The 19,700-nt window shown below is 38.4% G+C and overlaps 4 protein-coding genes across 5 annotated transcripts; 1 reads left to right on the top strand and 3 right to left on the bottom strand.

The window, feature by feature from the left end:
* The first annotated feature begins 594 nt into the window (after nt 1-594).
* On the top strand, nt 595-2,409 carry LOC127808400 (stem-specific protein TSJT1-like). 2 transcript variants are annotated; one of them, XM_052346928.1, is made up of 4 exons: nt 595-1,187; nt 1,296-1,536; nt 1,739-1,859; nt 2,023-2,409. In XM_052346928.1, exons 1-4 carry the CDS (start codon nt 988-990, stop codon nt 2,220-2,222), a joined length of 762 nt encoding a protein of 253 aa, XP_052202888.1. In that variant the 5' UTR covers nt 595-987; the 3' UTR covers nt 2,223-2,409. The 2 variants fall into 2 exon arrangements, with proteins under 2 accessions (XP_052202888.1, XP_052202887.1); XM_052346927.1 differs by having other exon boundaries at nt 597-1,187; nt 1,281-1,536.
* Nucleotides 2,410-4,450: 2,041 nt separating this feature from the next.
* Nucleotides 4,451-12,731, bottom strand: LOC127807908 (choline transporter protein 1-like). The gene is made up of 10 exons (XM_052346126.1): nt 12,071-12,731; nt 10,673-11,031; nt 9,566-9,711; nt 8,654-8,837; nt 7,549-7,622; nt 7,341-7,454; nt 6,356-6,715; nt 5,859-6,119; nt 5,345-5,572; nt 4,451-4,834 (listed from the first exon to the last, which is right to left on the bottom strand). The coding sequence occupies exons 1-10, from the start codon at nt 12,247-12,249 to the stop codon at nt 4,652-4,654; spliced, it is 2,088 nt and encodes a 695-aa protein (XP_052202086.1). The 5' UTR covers nt 12,250-12,731; the 3' UTR covers nt 4,451-4,651.
* A 133-nt stretch (nt 12,732-12,864) lies between these two features.
* Nucleotides 12,865-15,585, bottom strand: LOC127807909 (pentatricopeptide repeat-containing protein At4g21705, mitochondrial). Its single transcript, XM_052346127.1, has 2 exons — nt 15,259-15,585; nt 12,865-14,335 (listed from the first exon to the last, which is right to left on the bottom strand). The coding sequence occupies exons 1-2, from the start codon at nt 15,520-15,522 to the stop codon at nt 13,097-13,099; spliced, it is 1,503 nt and encodes a 500-aa protein (XP_052202087.1). The 5' UTR covers nt 15,523-15,585; the 3' UTR covers nt 12,865-13,096.
* A 731-nt stretch (nt 15,586-16,316) lies between these two features.
* LOC127807910 (heat stress transcription factor B-2a-like) lies at nt 16,317-18,292 on the bottom strand. The gene is made up of 2 exons (XM_052346129.1): nt 17,781-18,292; nt 16,317-16,861 (listed from the first exon to the last, which is right to left on the bottom strand). The coding sequence occupies exons 1-2, from the start codon at nt 18,069-18,071 to the stop codon at nt 16,508-16,510; spliced, it is 645 nt and encodes a 214-aa protein (XP_052202089.1). The 5' UTR covers nt 18,072-18,292; the 3' UTR covers nt 16,317-16,507.
* Nucleotides 18,293-19,700: the final 1,408 nt, after the last annotated feature.

Raw genomic sequence — 19,700 nt, 5'->3', positions numbered from 1 at the left:
ACATCAATGCTCAAGAACCTTAAAATGCCCTTCATTTTACCCTTAAAATTTTAATTTTTAGACCTCATATTCATCGTTAAATTAAGTCATTTAAAAATTTAAAAAGTAAATTTATTTACAAAAAAATTTAGGGACTAAACTAGCTATTCATAATTTTTTTTATTAAAAAATAAAGAAGTTAAAAATCGCTAGATAACAAGCAATTCTTAACTAATTTTCAACTATAACCGTTAGTTCAACTAACAAGAACTTGTAACGTCAACTAACGATTTTTAACTGATTTTAAAATGGAATTATGATTCGTTAACCGTTAATTCAACTAAAAAACAAAAATTACTTTAATTAATGATTTTTAATTAATTTTGAAATGAAATTGTAAGTTTTGTATTCCGCCAGTATCATGGATTTTGATAAAATTTGGAAGACGGTGATATTTAGGAAAAATTGTTGGAATTTAATGCAAAATTGGTAAAAAAAAATAAAATAAAATTACGTCTTCTTCTTGCAAATAGTAATTATAGAATATTTTCTCCTGTCTTGCTTCTTGCAAGCAGCAGCTAAAACTAAGAGCTGTTGCCCAGTATTGGATTTACAAGCGGCAAAGCTGTATTTACGCCTTGCTGTTCTGATCAGCATCCTCTTTGAAGATCACAACTTTGCTTTCATCTCATCATTTCCACCCCACCCCCCAAAAGAAAAAAAGAAAAACGATTAAATGACAACAATTTGTTCTTGGAATCCTTGATCGGGATGACTCAACAATCTGGTTCACAAAAGGCCAAATTTTTCATGGCTGTTTGCACGCAAGCCACCTTATGCCATCAAATTCCACGTACCTCCCTCGACATCCAAGAAGCTGCCACCTGCATAGCCACCTCCGTATCCGTTGCAAGTTGCAAGTTGCATCCTCATTATATAGGCGGAAGATAAGCTCGTAAGGCTTCATTCGGCGGTGCTATCTTGAACGGGATAATCCATCGAAGGACAATGTTGTGGGTTTTCGGGAGTTCAGTCGGGAACGTGCCGCAGGAGCTGTCTCTTCCTCTAAAGGGGTTGCCGGATTCAAAGACAGGAGAAGAGCTGGTGCGGGCTTTCCAGTCATGGTACCCAGATTCCATCCTCTGCAGCCTCCCTAAGGGGAACTTCCTGGCTTTGCCACCGCAGGATGAATCTGCCTTGTATCTGAGGTATTTGGTTTCCGCTTGCGCTTTCTTTTGCGAAGAATCATGTATCATTTGGAAATTGTTTCTGATTTGGTTGTGTTTGAGTTGTTTTTTAAGTTCTGAACGTGTTAGGTCGACTGTCGTTGTGGATGATGTCTACTGTGTTTTCATGGGAGTGCTGGAGAACATTCCTGATCTGCGCCGGCACTATGGCCTCTCAAGACAAGCCACAGGGGCCATGATTGTTGTTGAAGCTTACAAAGCCCTGAGAGACAGAGCACCTTACCCTCCTGACCAAGTGATCAAAGACCTCGAAGGAAAATTTGCCTTTATTCTGTTTGATGTTAGGGCAAATACCCTTTTCCTTGCCAGGGTGAGAGCTCAAAAACTTACCCAAATTAGCACTTGGTGGTAGCTTTCCTAATTTGATTCATGTTTAGTTTGCGAACACAGGTATTTATGCCTTCAACAGGTCGGCATTATGGAGGATACGGCCATGGATAGGAATGGAGATTGTTATTCTCGTTTCTAGAACTAGAGAGATTCATAACATTATTGATTTATGGTTGTGCCAGGATCGCGATGGAGGAGTGCCATTCCAATGGGGAATGTCTGTAGATGGGTCCTTGATCTGTTCTGATGACCCAAAAATCACCGCTGAGGCTTGGGGAAACTGCCACATGCCTTTCCCTGCAGGTTAGTTCTGCATTACAAATAGAGGGCGAGAACAGTATTAGCTGTTTATGTGTTTTCTCATTATTATCTGTGTTGGCTTTACTTTTCTTTGACCACCTCTGGGATCAACTAGGAATTGAAACGAAGCTGATACGTTGTGTGTTTTCCCCATGTTTTTCAATAGGCTGTTTCTTCATGAGTGGGATTGGACTGATGAGCTTTGATCATCCGCTCAACAAGGTGAAAGGAGTTCTGCATGAAGACGACAAAGGAAACATTTCTGCAGTCGTCTTTCAAGTCGACTTGTTGGCTAGACTCCGCAGTATCCCGCGCACTGGCAGCGCTGCAAATTGGGCCGGCGCCACCGCTGTGGATGGAGAATGAAGGTCTTTTAAGTTTTAGCACCTGGGTAAGGGAGAGAGGGCTAGAATGAATATATGGGCTCTTTTATATATGGTATTGTGTAGTAATGTGTTCCTGAAAAAATTGTGCAGTATGGGTTGAAAGTTCTGTAAGTTCATGAACCAAAATGATAATATGGTTGCGTTTAATAGAGTGGCTCTTTTATTGAAACTGCAATTGATGATGGTCTTAATAGCCACCGGTGAAACACTGGATGATTTTGTTCTATATATATATGTGATTGGATTCCAAACAAATTAAACGTGAAAATAGCAAGAAGGAGAGAGCCAATTGCTAGGTTGAGGGCGGTGCCATGGCATTGGCTTGGACATGATCTGGATGCTGATCATTCGTTCCGTGGTTGGCCACCACAGGAAAGCAGCAGACGTTGTCCCCCCCACCATATCCACTGCCATAAGCTGGGACAAAGAAAGGAGGCATGCCATTGCCAGAACTGCCTCCATTACCACCGAAGCCCCAACCTTCGCCGCCCCCACCAGGTGCTCCACCATAAGGGGGAACACCACCTCCGCCACCATCACCCGCATTGCCATAACCTGGAATACCGAAGAGGGGAGGCATGCCATTACTAGGAGTGCCTCCACTGCCACCACCCCGATCCCAGCCTCCGCCTCCGCCACCTCCGCCAGGTGCACTGCCGTAACCAGAAGCAGCTCCTCCACTACCACCACCACCCCCACCTCCGCTGCCGCCGCCACCCTGTGCCCCACCATAACCAGGACCGCTTCCACCACTGCCCCCACCATAGCCATTTAACTCATCATCACGGCTACCAACATGTTCTTGTTTGTGCCCAAGTAGGTAATCTTTATCGCCTTTGCTCTGAGTGGATAGAGAGCTTAGACGTGGAGCTGGGGGAACTGTATGCGCAATTTTAGGTGGCGCTGGGGGAACTGTATGTGCAATTTTAGGTGGCGCTGGAGGAACTCTATAAGAGAGGCAATCTTGTAAGTTTAGAAGAAGCATGAAGGCCATGTAAACCCATTTTAGAGCAGCCATATTTAGCGGGGTTTATAATTGGTTTGCATTGCATTTGCACACCCTTCATAAATTCTTCATATATATACTGAGAGAGGTTAGCACGATTGTACGGTGAGTTCGTTAGGGAAACTGGAAGTGTGGTTGAAGAGGAAGAAGAAGAAGAAGGCTGCAGGCAACAAAACTACATGCAGGCATGTTTTGAGCTTCAAATATGGCAACATGAGCCTTGTGTGAGTTTGCATGCTGTTACAATCACTTTGTGATTCATTTATCCGGAGTTTATATTACATTGGAAAGCTGCTGCTTCTTCTCATGGTGAGGTGAATCCAATACAGCTGAGCTAGAAATAAACATTAGAATCAACAATTTGAAAGGGCGAATGCAGCAATTGTGAAGTTGTTTCATGTTATTAAAAAGTTGTGTTCAAGTTATAAAGATAAAATTTTTGAGAAAAAGTATCTAAAGATTAAGGGTACTTATAAACAAAACTTTTTGAATTTTTGAACCTTTCACAAAGTGAAAAATAGTCTTGTTTAATGATCTGCTGTATTATATAAGGCTGCAGTCCCCAGAGTATAACTGTCTTGGTAATGATTACTATTTTTTTTTCTGGGAGAAAAAAAGAAAAAAAAAATGCTATTAATCATATCAAGACTTTTATATAAAAGTTTTTGTACAAAAATGAGGTAGAAACAATATTTTTAAAGTTTTAAGTTATTTTAATTTAGTGTTTAATACATTTTAAATTGAGTATTTATTTTTAAAGTGGTAGCTTTAAGTTGGAAAATATTTTTAATTAATATTGATTTCATTTCTCAAATGTGGGACATATAATTATTGTGTTATAATTAGATTTTCAGTTCAAGAAATAGAAATTAAGACATTTTAACCTCAATATCTATATTGAAGTTGTCAAATGGGCCTAACTCAGCCCAAAAGGCATAGGGATGTGTCAGGCCTAGATGTGAAAACAATCTCTCAAAACAATTTGTAGCTCTGCCTTTGCATCTAAAAACAATTGTGCTCAGCTGAATCAATCTCTCTCTCTCTCTCTCTCTCTCTCTCTCTCATCTTGTTTCAAAGAGTTGAAGCTGTGCCAACTACCAAACCTATATTTATATTGGTCGAATCCATAGATTTTGGCATCCTGTTGCACCTATCAGAAATTCCCATGAACAGAGTCTAAACATGACAAACATCAACAGATCTGAACCAAGACCCATTTAAAGAGGAGGATTGTTAAATTTTTCCCATGTTTGGTTTACAAGTCCATACTTTAGTGAAGGGTAAATTTGTTACTTCTGTACATGGGAGAGTGAATAAGACCAAAAACCAGTTGGATCATCTGTGAGTTGTATAAACACCCCTTGAGCTATATCCGACAGAAGTGTGCCATGCCACCGCGATCACTAGGTGAGACTTCGCGTCTCATTTTGATCGTTCAGTGTTTCCATAAGAAGCGGGGGAGCATACTGCGCATTGCCTTGATGATCCTCGGAGTCTTGGCAGAAGGAAAGAATTATTGTGTCGATAGACATCTCCACCACTGCAAAGAAGAGTGTGGCCACAACATAACTGATGGCCCAGCATGCCTGCACACATGCAACCACTGGCAAGTATTAACTAACATATTGGCACATAGACTATTATCAGTTGCAACAAAGCTAGTATCATTGAGAATTTGAATTTCACAACCATTACATTGTAGACTTCGAGTTCCATAAAAAATTGTGATGTTGACTACAACATTTGCAGTGAAGAAGTGTGTCCCAAGTTGAGATGAAAAATGCATAAAAGGTCACAATTAACAACTCGACACTAAAAGTTTCACGCGTAAATGCTCAAAAATGCACCCCCAGCAACACAGCAGAGAACTGTCTGTACAATATCTACTATTTTTGCTTCTTCCTTCCAGTACATGATACAAGTATTTGAGAAGAATAGAGATAACCATATTCATCACAAAAGCAACGTGATCTGAGGGGCCAACCGTTAGGAACAACCACTGCTTGATCAGAATTATTCACTATCATAGTCAATGTCTGCATTATTTTGCACAAAATCTGTATCTTCAACTCAGAATTGAATCACAGATAACTTACCAGCACAGGAAACAAAGGCGAAGAGATCTTGTTGTGGGCAGATCTGTATCTATGAGTATCGAGCATAAGGAATGCAAAGATGGCACTTGAAAGGCTCACACATAATTTTCCAAAGAAGAGAATCACATCTCCAATAACGTTCACCTTCCCAATCCGGAGAATGTTATTCCTGATTAACTCTGTTGCAATTGCAGATGCGTTAAAGAAACTTTTACCTGTTATAGCAATCTGTAAGAAAGACAAGAATAGACTTAGAGAAATCAAGTGTACACGGCTTTGACTGAAATGCATATTTGCGTTAACTATATCTTGTATTCTCATTCAATTGGAAAGTAGACTGCTTTCCTTCAATTAAAATTTGATGCAAACTAATTATCAAATTCAATTTTCACAACAAAGACCTGTAGCCTAGGCTTCTATTGCCAAACAATGATCCAGGGGGGGGAGAGAGAGAGAGAGGCACAGAATCCTAGCGTTGTATGATGAGAGCTTATTCCACAATAGACCAAATTACCATAATATAAGCATTGCGGTTCACAGACTTGATGGTCCACTCAATACATGTAAGGCTGCAACGAGAAGAATGAAATGCTGCATTTCCAAACCAGTTTTCAGGTCTGGAACTACTGATTTTTAATATCCTCCTAAATGACTTGAGTATCCCCCGTGATGATTCAATAAGTGATACAATTAGAGAGCCGACTGCCACAGAACCTAGACCATACCGCACGAGCCTCTTCATTGATGAGAAGACTGGAATGAATGGTATTTCTTGCTGCATGCAACATTGAAATAATTAGTTTGATAGTTTATTAACATGAAATATTTTCAGTGAATTAAATGGGAGAGAGAGAGAGAGCTCCAAATTCAGCAAATCATGTCTGATTATGTCAATTACAATGCAAGAATCACCTCACACACCCTGTTTTGTTGGCACTCTCTCAAAACAAGTCAAATTTGGGCACATTGTTTTTATGGTGTTGGGCTGATATGGGACATGGGGAAGCTTACCAGCGGTGGTTCACCATGAGCCCAATAATAAGTAGCAACTGATCCTGCAATGACAGTAGAAGAACATGCTATAAAAAATTGTGTGACCCAGTAGCACCCAAAGAGGTGGAATGCAATGGCAAGGCCTATATGAGGAGTGTAGTGGAAGCTATAACCACAGCAGCGATCACAGCTCACCCTCTTCAAGCCAAGGTCATAAGCACAGCAGTTCGACTTGCAGTTATTCTGGACAACTTGACCAGAGCTAGAAATATGGATGCCGGCAGCAAACCAGATCATGTAAAAGATTGCTAGAATAGCATATGGCATGACAGGAAAAAAAATTAGAGCATGTACTTCTCCTATGACTTTGGCAGCAACCTGCATATATATATCCAGTGAGATGTTAGATAGTGGTATGGTCTAAAGTTCAATGAAAACTTAAAACACACAGAGAGTGATATAGAGAGATTGGGGTCCACCTGGGGGGGGGGGGGGGGGGGGTGTTCATGGCCCTTTATTAAAAACTCAAGTAACACCTAGATAAAGAAACTTGTATCATAATGGTAGACCAGAACTGGTAATGTTTGGAGAAACTAAGCTAACTACAGTATGGATATTATAGAGGTCAAAGATTCTCCAGTGAACTCATAAATTCAGGTTTTAGGTGTCACAAAATTTTCTGAAACAATTGAAAGGATATGTAAAACATCATATAAGACTGATGCAGCTGCAATGGATAATACTCATCAAACTTCTTTTCTTTTAAATTTAATGGAAATGAATTTTAAAAACTAACCAAATAGATAGAGATCTGTTGGTTTGCTAACAAATTTGACATCTTTTCCAGATTGTAGGTATCACTAATATATGTTCCATAGTAATTCAAATTCCAGGTGCAATACATCAGTTTGAATCATCTGACTAGTTGTGGTTTCTTTATGGGTAATCTTCATCTACTATTTCAGAATACTCCACATTTTTTGCAGTTTATTTTCTTACTTGCCTTCAAGACAGATGTTGCCATAAGGATGCGCCGGACAATTGCAATTGAAGAGAGGATACTTATAATCATTACAATGGTCATAAGAGCTGCAACAGCATGTAGATGATTTCGCTCCTGAAAAGAAAAGAAAGGGGGGGAAGTTAATAACATAAAACGGATTTAGAAGCTTCAAGTTAAAATAGCTTTGTTATAAATATACAAAACTGACCCTCCCAGACACATGATAGTAAGGATCATGTTTGCCAATAATTGGGGAGACAGCATCATTTCCAATCCATCCAGCTGCAATCACAAAGTTGACAATCAGCCTAATATTTTTTTACTGCAAAGAAAACAGGAATATAATTGAATAGTTGTAATCTTTGCAAAAGCAGAGGTCATATGACTTCTCATACAAGGATCACTACTTATAACAAGCAAAAGATTACTGAATATATAACCTCACCATGTGCTGGAAACACAAAAGTCACTGGGCACCAATGGTGTATATAAGATAAAGGTCCATATAATCACCTATGCCTCTACAATAAAAAGAACCTCTTCCTTTCAGATAAAATCTTGTTGTTTTAAACTTAATTAAAAAAATGAATAACATCATAGAGAATTAAACAAAGAATATATTTATATTACGAACTTCCACAAAGCAGCTGAACTAATGCTTAACTAGAATCAGTAATAACACATGAGTTTGAAGCTTCATTGGACTACTAGAAAAATTTTATGCAGGAATAGACTACACAGATGCTAACACAAAAAAACAGCCAGGCAATGTTCATACACCAAATATCCATCTTTGCAAACTATATGATGTAAGCACTAAAAGAGCAAGCACGTGCACTAGACTACCCTTATGGATATTTAAACAGTCAAACTTCACGGCCACATATCCATGATCAACCATTTATACCTTATTAGAAGCATACAGCACCTGCACACAATTAGTCAAGTCTCAAACATTTCAGGATAAAGTTTTACAATGATCACAGAATAATATGATAAACTATGAATTAAAAAAAAAAAAAAAGAATTCTTGTGTTTGCAAATCAAATAGTGAATGCTCTGATAATTTGCACCATCACTTTCAAGCGTGTCTTGGCCTCAAATACAGACAACCAACGTGCTTTGATTGCCAAAAACTTTATCTTTAAAGCATGGCTCAGTCTTGAGCTCGCTGCATGCCATACTCTTCAGATATGCATACCTAATGCATTGACTTCAATGTTCTATTACAAGACAGTGAGCAGTTGAAATACCTTGACAAATATTAGAAAAGAATAGTAACATGCTAAAAGATATCTGGACACTGATCATACCTTTTAAGTAGTAGAAGATAGTAACTGATATTATAAGAGCATCAAAGAAGATGACCGTTATCCAAGGCATCCCAGAAACAAAATGTCTGATCAGCAACAACCACATCAAAGAGAAGAATAGTGGTATGATGCCTCCACAAACGATCAGGACTGGCCATGTTTTTCCAATATCAGCAACATATCTCTGTAGAAGAAAAACAGTAGAAAAGTTCTCAAAATAAGAACTTGGTGAGAATTCAAATGGAGATTTATCAGGGATCAAGTAAGATATTGTATTTACTTATCAAAGATGAGAAGTGAGATACTGCATCTTCCAAACAAATGGCACATGACATGAATATTAGGGAGTTTCAATATCCCAATTGTCTAGTCCATAAGGAAACTCCGAATATAGCTGGCATCATAGTAATACATGCATATTTGAGTAAGAAGAACGAGGTATCAAGATTGTCTAGGCCTTCATAGGTAGAATTCAAGCAAAGAAGACAGAAGCAAGATTTTTCAAGTATCAGCAAACAGCAAGATGAAATGACATAATATCTTTCCTCCGCATTTCAAATTTTAAATAATTCATAAAAAAAAATTATTCCTCCCTAAGAAGTTTTGTGGTAGAAAAAAATCGAATTTGAAGATTGGGCTGCATGTATAAATGCAGCCATTGTGTTTTCAAGGAAGCAATAGAATATGAAGTGACTTAAAATTTCATTGTTTACTATTCAACATATGGATAAATACCGAAAAAGTTATTAATTATTTCTACAGAAGGTGCTTGAATAAATAATAAAAATGGAACATGTAAATTGCTGGCAGACTTATAAGTTCACAGAATTGCATTAGCATGTGTGGGTTGCATTTGAGAGAAAGAATTAAATAGAAGAGTAAGAAGAAAATTTGAAAAGTCCATTGCCTAACCTTCAAGACAGATGATCTGGAATTAATGAATTTGTGAATAGATTTATCTATTAACAAGTCTTCACTGATAGCAACTCCCCCCATCTGCTGCCATTGATTTAGAGACATATTTGATGCATGTGCAATAAATTGGCAACTCCAGAAGACTGTTAAGTTGGGGAGAAAAAAAACAAGAAACCAAAGATCCATTAAGTAGTTTTGAGGCAATAAAAGCAATGCCACCATAGAATTAAAAAAAAAAACACAAGAAACTTGCCAAACTAAGATTTAAGGTGTCACAATGATATTAAACATTGGAGAGCATTTTTCCTACCATCATACTATATGCCTAATTCAAACACAAGAAAACATATGATGCAAGAAAATTGTACGACCAACATCAAACATTGATTTAAAATAAATAAAACACAATTTCAAGATAAAACAAATGAAAAGGCCAATAACCACAATTTCATTAACTACAATTCAATAAAAGCAACAGAAAAGATCCAGCCTCTGAGATGGAGACGGGGGAGGTTTCTGTACAGTCTTTAAGTCAACATGCATCTCAACATGAAAATTCTAACATGATGCACCAGCTGAAGAAGTGGTCCTACACGTTCACTGTCCCTGAAGGTCATGTTAGCCAGAAGAAAAGAACCATCCTAGTCAAGTTGCTCAAATAGTTTTGCTACTAAAAAATAGTATGAAGTGAAAAGTGTTTATCAAATGTGTCTACACAAGTATACTCAGGGCCAAAGGGAGATTGTCTCTGTATAGGCCAAAGACACTAGTCATTGCAGGCCATTTGCTAGTAATGGCCTTGATGATAGCGCGAATGGGCAAATAAGTGTGTATTGAACAATTCAATAAATCAATATGTAATCATACAAGTGAATCATAGTATAAATTGCATCACACAAGCATTTGAAGAAAAAATGAAAAAGAGAAACGGAAATTTTTGAATTTACAAAGAAAAGTTTGGTAACTAAAAATTGGTTACAACATATGATGTGCATTTTGGGCTATACTTCAACAGCCAAAGTGATTCTTTCACGCAAATCTATTCTGTTATTAACTTTGCGTTGGAACTTTTAGGGAAACAGAACAAGGTTTACCAACACTTACCATTTACACTTGGAAAAAGGACAGGGTAACAGGGACCTTGAAGCTCTAGGGAAGAATTTCTCATTTCTGGGGTAAGGTAGTCGAAGTAGTCATAATTCCTGTGAACCCAATCATTTATTGACAGGCGTATGTCTCCCTCTGGATAATCACATATCCATTTGAGAGAATCTTCTGACACAACAGGACAATTTTTCAGGCAGATGCTTCTAGCATGTTCTAGTTTGAATTGACTGTTCTTTAGTCCACTTTGATAAACCTGGTTGGGATTTACCCAATATCTGACTTCCAGTCCACGAAGCTTAGGCCTTGCATGCTTGTCACCACATACATTACCTTTGTAGTCTAACCCATGTGTCAGGCTGGAGAAATATAAAACATTCAATACACATGAAATGAAAAGGAAGTTACAGAACATATGTACGCATATGCGTAAGAATGTGCATTTTATCATACAAGTAAATTGACTACAAAGGACAACTCAGAGCATACAAAAGCAATTTACAGTACCTCATTGCACTTTTTAAATTTGGAAGAAACATTAGATTTCAGAGTTATCACAGTCTAGGTGAGTGGGTTGGGTGCAGAATCTGTAAGTGGGTTGAAAGCAGAATCACAAGTCTGCACGCTAGTGCAAATCATGAAATTTTAGAGAGTAAAGTTAAGCTTCCACATTTAAATAGGTATACACTTTATTTATCGGTTAGATATTTGAAATGCTCTTGATCAAGAAAACAATAGGCACATATTACTTCTAGTTTCTAGTTTTATTTTTCTTTTTTTTCCCTTTTACCTACATATCTTACATGGATGGTTCCATAAGAAAATACAAAATGATCATAGGAGCCCATTTCTACAAGCACAGCGAATGTGAAAAATTTTATTGAGCCCAACTAAACAATCCCATATCCCGTGGTCTAGTTTTTTTGTCCATCATACAACCATACAATTATACATGACCATATAACCAACAAGGTACAGTTGCAAGTAATTGTTAGTTTAAAAAGGGGATTAATTCCACACCCTTTTTTTATCTCTTGTTCTAAGATTCATTAACCCAATCACGAGTTTCAGCTTGGACAAATTTGAACCAAAAGATCTTACGAGTTAAAATTTCAATATTAAAAGTATGCAGTAACCGTCTTCTTGTTGCTTTCAAGTTTCACCTGTACTAAGGTTCAAATCATTCATCCACTACCGACCTCACTCATTCAAGGTGACAATTTTAGAGCAGTGACTCAATACTCAAAAACAGAAATGAACATAACAATAATGAATTGCCTTAAAATAGTTTAGCAAGTATAAGAAAAATAAACACACGTAATAAAAATCAGAAATAGGCAAAACCATTCTGGACCCATCTGGGAGAAAATTGGGTGAGATGACTGTAAAGTTGATTACCTCAGTGTGTTACCTTGATTGAACCCAAAGCTAGAGTTAACAATCATTGCCACCCAAAAGGCAATAAAGAGGACAAGAAAAGCAACATCCCTGCATTTCCTATTGTGCCTTATGACCTGCCCGTCGCTTCCATTAGCTGAAGGGTATCTGCCAATCACCGGCCCTAGTGGAACCCTCATCAATTTCTCAAGTTTCTCCTTGTCAAAGACTCCAAATAGGGAATAGCCCCCGGATGGAAAAAAGAAAAGAGTCTTGAACAGAGCTCAATGTATCTGTACATACAGAGAGAGAGAGAGAGAGACTCAAGTGGGTTACTGGAGGGGCGGGTGAAGTGATGGGGAGTGTGAAAAGGGAGAAGACAAAGGGGGCATGCAGATTCTTCGATGGTGGGACCTCCGAAACGGCGTGGTTCAGAGAACCCCAAAGCCGCCGCTAATGAAGGGAGCCCGTAAAACGGCGTCGTTTTTGAGTCTGGCGGTGGGAATAAATCAACCGCGATTAATTATTAAAATAGTAACTCCTTGCCTTCTTTCTGGAAAACCTTCACTCTTTGTTTCATCGCTTACTCGTTTGATAAAGACAGTTCAGAGAGTGAGGTAGGATTTTTCTTTTTTAATTAATTTACTTAGTTCATTTTTCAATCGACTCTTTTCAGAATCTCGGTTGGTGGCTGAGTTGGTGGGCGTGGATTTACTTCGTCAGATCAGATCCTTTCGACTACCCACGCAATAATTTTTTTTTATCAGTTTTACATTTCTGGACAAGGGCATCATGATGCGAAGCTTCCAAGCAGATGGGCGAAATTATGAAAATCTATTCACATGAAGAAGGGTTTTACAAGAAGACCAGGACAAATTCGATCCATGATTCGATTTGCAAGGCCAAGAATTGCTTGTCGTCATAGTCAGCATGATCCTATCGCAGAACTTGGTTCTTAACATTCTTGTAATTCCAATAAGACGCTTATTATGAACCTCATGGAACCAAACGCAATTTTCTCCCAAGTATGAAATCATTTGGTTTCAACTAGTCATCAGTCAGGTCAAGGATCTTTCTCGTTTCTTTATCTTCATTGATTTTATCAGCCTTCATTTTCCTCAGAAGCCCACCCACTTCTTTGCCACTTCTAATGTTTGCTTTAAGCAAGGCATGGTACATCTGTCTGTCCATTGGAACAACGGTCCTTAAAGAGGCCACAAAGGCTTCTACATCCTTGATGCTACCTGTGCCACCCAGCCAACTCAATATGCCTGTAATTACATTGGGATTGGGCTTCCATCCTTTATTTTCCTTGCGTAAAGAGAGAGCTGAATTCATGCAGTCCTTGGCCTTGTTCATGTGTCCCTTGTCTAGGTGCCCTTTGGCCACCCTGCCCCAGATAGCTGGGTTTGAGGGCCTACCCTTTTCCTTCAAGAATTCAAGCATAGCCTCAGCTTTCTCAAACAACCCCTTCACACAATAGCCAACGATGACTTGGTTTGGCACTCGGAAATCATAACAATTACCAGACTTCTCCCACTCTTTTAGTACTATCTCAGCTTCCTCGAGTTCACCCAGCCTCACCAGGGATCCCAGCATGGTAATGTAGTCCTTGTTGATGCACCTCTTACAAGCACTCTTCTCAAGATCCCATAATCTTAAAACCTCGGCCTTGTTCCCCAAACTAGCGTAGAGCGAAATTAAATGATTATAACCAATACCATCTTTGTCATCTAGTTTCTCCTCTGATTTTTTCAAGGCATCAATGGCCTTTGCAGTTAGGCCTCCCTTGATGTAAAAATTTGCCACAACGGCGTAAGTATTCCAGTCCATGACAATGTGGGGTTGGCTCTCCATTTCTTTTAAAATCTGTTCCATTCCGGCAATATCTGATCTCACGCCATATGAGTTGATGCAGATTCTGTAGCTGAAATTGTCAGGAGAAACTTTGTTCTCCTTCATCTCGGTTAGGATATCAGGGACTTTCTCGTACTGACCAATGTTTGTGTACAGGCACATAATGTCATTGTAAGTGAGTGGGGATGAAGCAAAACCCATCACCTGCATTTTCCGCCAGTGAGACAACGTCTTCTCTGTTTGGCGCTGTCGGACATAACAATTCAAGAGAGCACCATATGTCTTATCTGTTTTATCTTGGTCACTCAAGCCAATAAAATAGCTTTCAGCAGAAAGAAATCCATGGACTTTCCCAATAAGATCCAACTGCACGGCATGTTCAGTTGGTGAGAATACACAAATACCTTTCTTATTCATCCACTCAGAAACCTGCATAAAGAACCAAGTGGTTAAAAACAAGAAACAAAAGTAGGCACCCAAGCTTCAGTGAATAACATAAACAAACACTTATTTTTATATGATCCTTCTAGCTGCTGATAGATTCTAAATAAATGAGGTTTGAGTATTAGAAGTTACAATTATCCACCCCAGAAAAATGAATCACGCCTAGTGATATTTAATGCTACAACTTGACTTAGTTTTCTGCTTTTCTGGATACGACATAGCTCAAAAGCACCAAGATAAGCAAAACATTCCCACAATTCGTTTCATACAACTTGTTGAAACAATTTCTCCAAATAAGTAAAACAATTCAGATCCACAAAAATGTCATTTTTACCAAATTATTCTCAACTTTTTGCTTGTGCTTTGTTCACTAGCTACCAAACATGAACCCCATGGAACAGGATAAAGACATACCACCGCCCCCTTTCCTCACCAACAATGCAACATATCTACATATAGAAAATTTTAAATCAACAATTCTCCCATAGATAGCTCAGACGGGTTAATTACATGAAAACCCTAAGACATACTATGACTTAACACCTCTGAATTTAGATACTAAGCGAGCCAGCTCCTCTGAGCATCAAATTGTATTAGCAACCAGCTTCTCCCACTGATAAACCAGGCACTTAAAATGTTAGTATGTGAATACACATAAGACAAAAAAGCTTTCCGTAAAGATGAAAAATTTTGCCCCTAAAACCAGTTTTTCTCAAATTTGAATTATTTTGTAAATTAACACAGTTCTAAATAGTAATACCAAGTCCTAGACAAGGATTCCCGGCATTCTCATGATCAAAATTTATGAAGAACACTCAGACTCTCAACCAAGTCACAATTTTTCAAGGAAAACAAACAACAAAACATTGAAAGAAACTAAGAAAGAGAAGTAGAGAGAAGAGAAAAACCTCGAGGGCCTGAGAGAAGCGCCGGCGCTTGCGGAGGTCGTGAATGATGCGGTGGAGCTCCCCGGCTCGGACTTTTTTGCCGCTCTCAACCCAGCCATCGAGCTCCTGGCTTACTCTGGTGCTTGGGTCTCCCAATGGACTGATCTTCGAGTACAGCGTTGCCTTCCCCACCTGCCTGTTCGTGTAATACCATCGGCTTGCCGCCGAAATGCCAGCGTTCGTGCTTGTAATTATTGTTTCGAAGAGTCTGCGAGTCGATTTCATCGTTGAAATCGAGCTCGATCGACTGAGCTCCAATGGAGAAATGGAGCGAGTTTTTGAGAGTAGGGTTTTACGCGTCATCGCACAGGCTTGTGGGCCGAGAGGATGTTACGGATCTGTGGATCTTGGATTTGGGCTAACCCAAAATAGATTATGGGCCCTCCATAATAACTAGCCCAATAATTATATTTTGAAAATTATTTGTTGGTCTTAATAATTAGATAAATTTAAGAAGACTTCGGTGATCGGCCGTAACCATCATCATTCCAGCCTCGTCTCCTTCTTACGGGTACTGAATTGAAACACACTTTGATGATCAGTCTCTAACTATCATCACCAAAAATGTTTTTTACATTTTCATCGATTTTGATTGTATGATCATGACTAGTTGTACTAATTTAAAAAAAAAAAAAAAAACTTTCATAAGGGTTGATGTTTTTATCCTTTTAATTTAAGAGTAATACTATTCATTTTTATCCTTTTAATAAAAATAATGTGACAGTTTATAGAAAAATATTTAATTAACATTATATATCTATTTAAAAAATATAAAAAATAAAATAAATTAGACGTCTTGTCATCCTTCTCAGACAAACACTTCTATATATACTGACACATCACTATTATTCATCTCTATTAGAGCCCACAAACTCAAGTTCTTCAACATAGAACTTGAGTAATTTGTATAATTACTTGCATTATATTTTAGTAACTTTCTGTGTGAAAATTTGAATAAAGATAAGGAACAAGGCTGTTGATAACTATTATGAACCAGCACGACGATTGTATCTGAAGGATATATAAATATATGTTTGTTCAGTTAATTTGATTTGAACTTAATCAATTATTACTGGCTGCAACATCTGAAACTTGGGGCTGATCAAGCAGCTAGCCAGCTACATACATAGAGAAAGAGAAAAGAACAGAAACGCCATTAATACAGCATTGAGCATTTTCTTGTTTATATATATATATATATATTTATAAATCAACAAAGCCTCCTTGCTTTGGGCTGTGGATTACTCACGTACTCGGAGAGGCATTCCAACAGCTTCATTTCCAGAGCCTTGAAATGGGTAATCTGCATTTCCAGCGCCATTCTCTCCTTCCTCAGGTTCTCGTTCTCTTCCATGATCAGCAGCAGCCGCCGGTTCTGCTCCTCCGCCTCAGCCTCCTCCGCTGCTACAGCACTATTAATATTCTCTTCGGAGGCTTTAAGGTAGGGAGGGAATACGCTGGGCTCGCTCTTCTTCCTGGTGATCTCCACCAGCAGGTGCCTGCCCTCCTTCTGGAACTTCTCGTGCTGGAATTCCCATCTCTTCGAAGCTATCTTCTTGAATCCCTACACCGACAACGAGAATGCTTAATTAGAAATTAATATTAATTTAGAACGGAAGATTATTCAAAGAGTTGCCGTCAAAGTTATAAGGGTGCTCTTTTTTGACTAAACATGCTGCAATAGGTGCCAAGATTGAAAAGGTTCACAATGTTCATGTATTGATCGTATTCAACCTGGAGATTTTTAACTTTGACTGACCTGTGAGGTGGTGCCAGAGAATCAGTCTGGGTCCCACATGGATGAACAGAAGAACGCTTTCGTTTTCTGTGACTTTCTTGAAGTGTTTCATACATTAGCAATTTGATGTTTCTTGGCAGGTTTCTGAGTACGTACGTATATAATTATTAACTATATGCGTGCCACTCTCTTTGACCTTAATTATACACCTCTCTTTCTAACCAAGAACTTGTCAATCTGGTTTTCGATTTCAGAAACTTCTGTCTTTTCTTCTTCTTATGAATGATTGGAGTTCGTGCATAGCTGTTGGGAAATAATTAACTTGTTTTGCCATGCATCTCTAGCCTACCCACTTCTAATTATACTTAGGATTTGACATGAGAGTTCAATTCCAATACATATAAGCTGGTGATTCTGTGTATGTCCTAGTCTATTCAGTTAATGTTTTGAATCATTCATTACTTAATCCAAGTTAAGATTGGTAGATGCATATATGGGCACTATATGTTCACTCTCTAAAGATAAGAAATTGAGTAGAAACGGTTATCTAGCTCATCTAAATGTTTCAAACTATATATTGACAGAAATGATATTACATAAGGAGCAAGGAATTCATATATGATTAAGCCAATCCATCTAGAGAAATTAAAGCTCATATAATGCTGATAATCTAAATGTTTGAACCATAAGCTACCTGTAACAACATTGAAAATGGAGAGAGAGAGAGAGAGAGAAAGAGACTGACATAAGTGTTGAGTTGGCGAATGAAGCTTGAGAAGTTATTGTGCTTGAAAAACCTAGGCAACAGGAGCTCGGAAAAGTCCTCCGGCGACCACACAACAAAGCCGGTTCCCTCGGCGTTCCAGGACACGATCCTCCGGTCGCTGCCATTACCATCATCATCTTCCTTTCCTGCTCTCTCTTCTTCTTCCTCCAGAAGATCAAAGGTCTTCGACAAAAACGGAGCAGGACACTTATTCCTCGGCGACAGGCTAACTTTCCTGCCAATCCGCCGGTCTGGCACGTCAGTTTCCATGCTTTTCCAGGCCAGCCAAACAGACCTCTTAATTGTGCATATATATATATATATATATTCTTCTTCTCCTTCTTCTTATATATATATATATATATTCCTCTTCTCCTTCTTCTTCTTTATATGCTAATGAATTATATAACCCTAGCTAGCTTGCTAGCTTTTGGAACCTGCTAGTGGCTTGGAAAGGTGGTATGCTTCTATCTTTTTTGAACCCTTTTGGATATATATGTCTAATCCTTCCTAATTAAAGTGCATCTAAGTTCTGTTCAAGACCAGAACAGTGGTTTTTCAAAGCCTTGGATTTTCTCGGCGATTCTCTGGCGAATTATATTAATAGGAAGGTCAAGAAAGTGTACGTGGGAGGATGGAAGTTTCGTGATCTTTGCAGGAGAGGATGACACGTGGACCCCAGTAATCGCCCAGTATGGAGCTAGGGTTTGGGGGCACTAAAGAAAAGGGTACATAACGGGCACATTCAAACAACAGAATGGAAATGTAGGGACGAAAGCCATGGCAGGGCCGCAAATTCTGACCCTTTTGAAGAAGAAGAAGAAGAGTCTCGCAAACTGAGGTCACCTCTGATTCGACTATTCCCCCCGCCCCCCACAAAATCTAAATTATTTTTAATAGTATACAAGAGTATATATCCTGTGATATACAACACAATACAATACGTATTCTTATACGTACAAAATCATATCCCTGAACATTATAAATAGTATTAATTATTATTATATTATTATAAGTTTAACAATTGATTAGTATATAATCCACCTTTTCAAGATTTGACTTTGTGGTACAAGGAGGTTCAGTGACAGTGATTGAGAGAATTAATAATAATTAATTAATAGAAGAGAATGGGACAAAAGGGAAATTTGCTGTCGGAGTTGGTGGCAGACTTGATTTGACTGTCCCCTTTGTTTTCTGGTGGAGCCCACCTCTGTATTTATTTTATTTAAAATATATGAACAAATGCATATTTTTATGTTTAAAAATTTTAATTTTTTTTTTTATAAAACCTTAAATACTTTTTAAGCATAATATGCAACACAGGCGCCTTCTTTAAAAGCTTGGAGACAAAAATCAGCTGACAGAACAGGGATTGATTCTTGTTTGATACTCCTTTTTATTTGATGATGGTTTTTGAGACCGATCATCACGTGTTATCTTTATAAATGAATCTCGGAAATCAGATCTTGAATTTGGCAATGTCAGACTTCGGTGATAGGATCTATAAGACAACGAAGTGGCGAGGCTAGGGTCCCCTGAAGTGGACTTTAATGCTCAAATTAGTAGAATAAATGCAAGTAGTAATAACTGTGAGAGCTATAGAGCTTGGTCATACTTGGTGAGAACTCTTGTCTTTTATATGCAGACCCGTTATGGGGTACCCGAGACAAACCTGTGATGAGTGGGCACGACTCCCGAAGATCTTGGTCGAGTTGGAACAGGTCTTGCGGCCCGACCCGAATTTTTTGGGCTCCACTCTGGGTTGTTGACTTGCCATGTGTCAGTCTCTCAAGCGATCCACGTGACGGGTAAGACTATTGGCGTATAGGAGTATTTTGGTAATTTTAAATGATGTCACATCACTATTCATTAACGTTTTAAAAATAAGAAGTCTTTTAA

Source organism: Diospyros lotus, chromosome 8 (genome assembly GCF_014633365.1).
Source record: "Diospyros lotus cultivar Yz01 chromosome 8, ASM1463336v1, whole genome shotgun sequence".
In the NCBI taxonomy this organism is placed as follows: Eukaryota; Viridiplantae; Streptophyta; class Magnoliopsida; order Ericales; family Ebenaceae; genus Diospyros; species Diospyros lotus.
Note: the sequence above shows the minus strand (reverse complement) of the source record. Positions and strands in the feature narration are given on the sequence as shown.

What these genes read in the sequence shown, in the direction of transcription:
- LOC127808400 (XM_052346927.1), top strand. Translation starts at nt 988, where the DNA reads ATGTTGTGGGTTTTCGGGAGTTCAGTCGGGAACGTGCCGCAGGAGCTG. An exon ending in ATACCCTTTTCCTTGCCAGG is followed by an intron (nt 1,537 to 1,738) that starts GTGAGAGCTCAA and finishes TGGTTGTGCCAG; the next exon opens with GATCGCGATGGAGGAGTGCC. An exon ending in CCACATGCCTTTCCCTGCAG is followed by an intron (nt 1,860 to 2,022) that starts GTTAGTTCTGCA and finishes GTTTTTCAATAG; the next exon opens with GCTGTTTCTTCATGAGTGGG.
- LOC127807908 (XM_052346126.1), bottom strand. Translation starts at nt 12,249, where the DNA reads ATGAGGGTTCCACTAGGGCCGGTGATTGGCAGATACCCTTCAGCTAAT. An exon ending in TGGCAACATCTGTCTTGAAG is followed by an intron (nt 6,716 to 7,340) that starts GCAAGTAAGAAA and finishes ATATATATGCAG; the next exon opens with GTTGCTGCCAAAGTCATAGG. An exon ending in ACCGCAATGCTTATATTATG is followed by an intron (nt 5,573 to 5,858) that starts GTAATTTGGTCT and finishes TCTTTCTTACAG; the next exon opens with ATTGCTATAACAGGTAAAAG.
- LOC127807909 (XM_052346127.1), bottom strand. Translation starts at nt 15,522, where the DNA reads ATGAAATCGACTCGCAGACTCTTCGAAACAATAATTACAAGCACGAAC. An exon ending in GCTTCTCTCAGGCCCTCGAG is followed by an intron (nt 14,336 to 15,258) that starts GTTTTTCTCTTC and finishes TTCTTTATGCAG; the next exon opens with GTTTCTGAGTGGATGAATAA.
- LOC127807910 (XM_052346129.1), bottom strand. Translation starts at nt 18,071, where the DNA reads ATGGAAACTGACGTGCCAGACCGGCGGATTGGCAGGAAAGTTAGCCTG. An exon ending in TTCGCCAACTCAACACTTAT is followed by an intron (nt 16,862 to 17,780) that starts GTCAGTCTCTTT and finishes TTGTCGGTGTAG; the next exon opens with GGATTCAAGAAGATAGCTTC.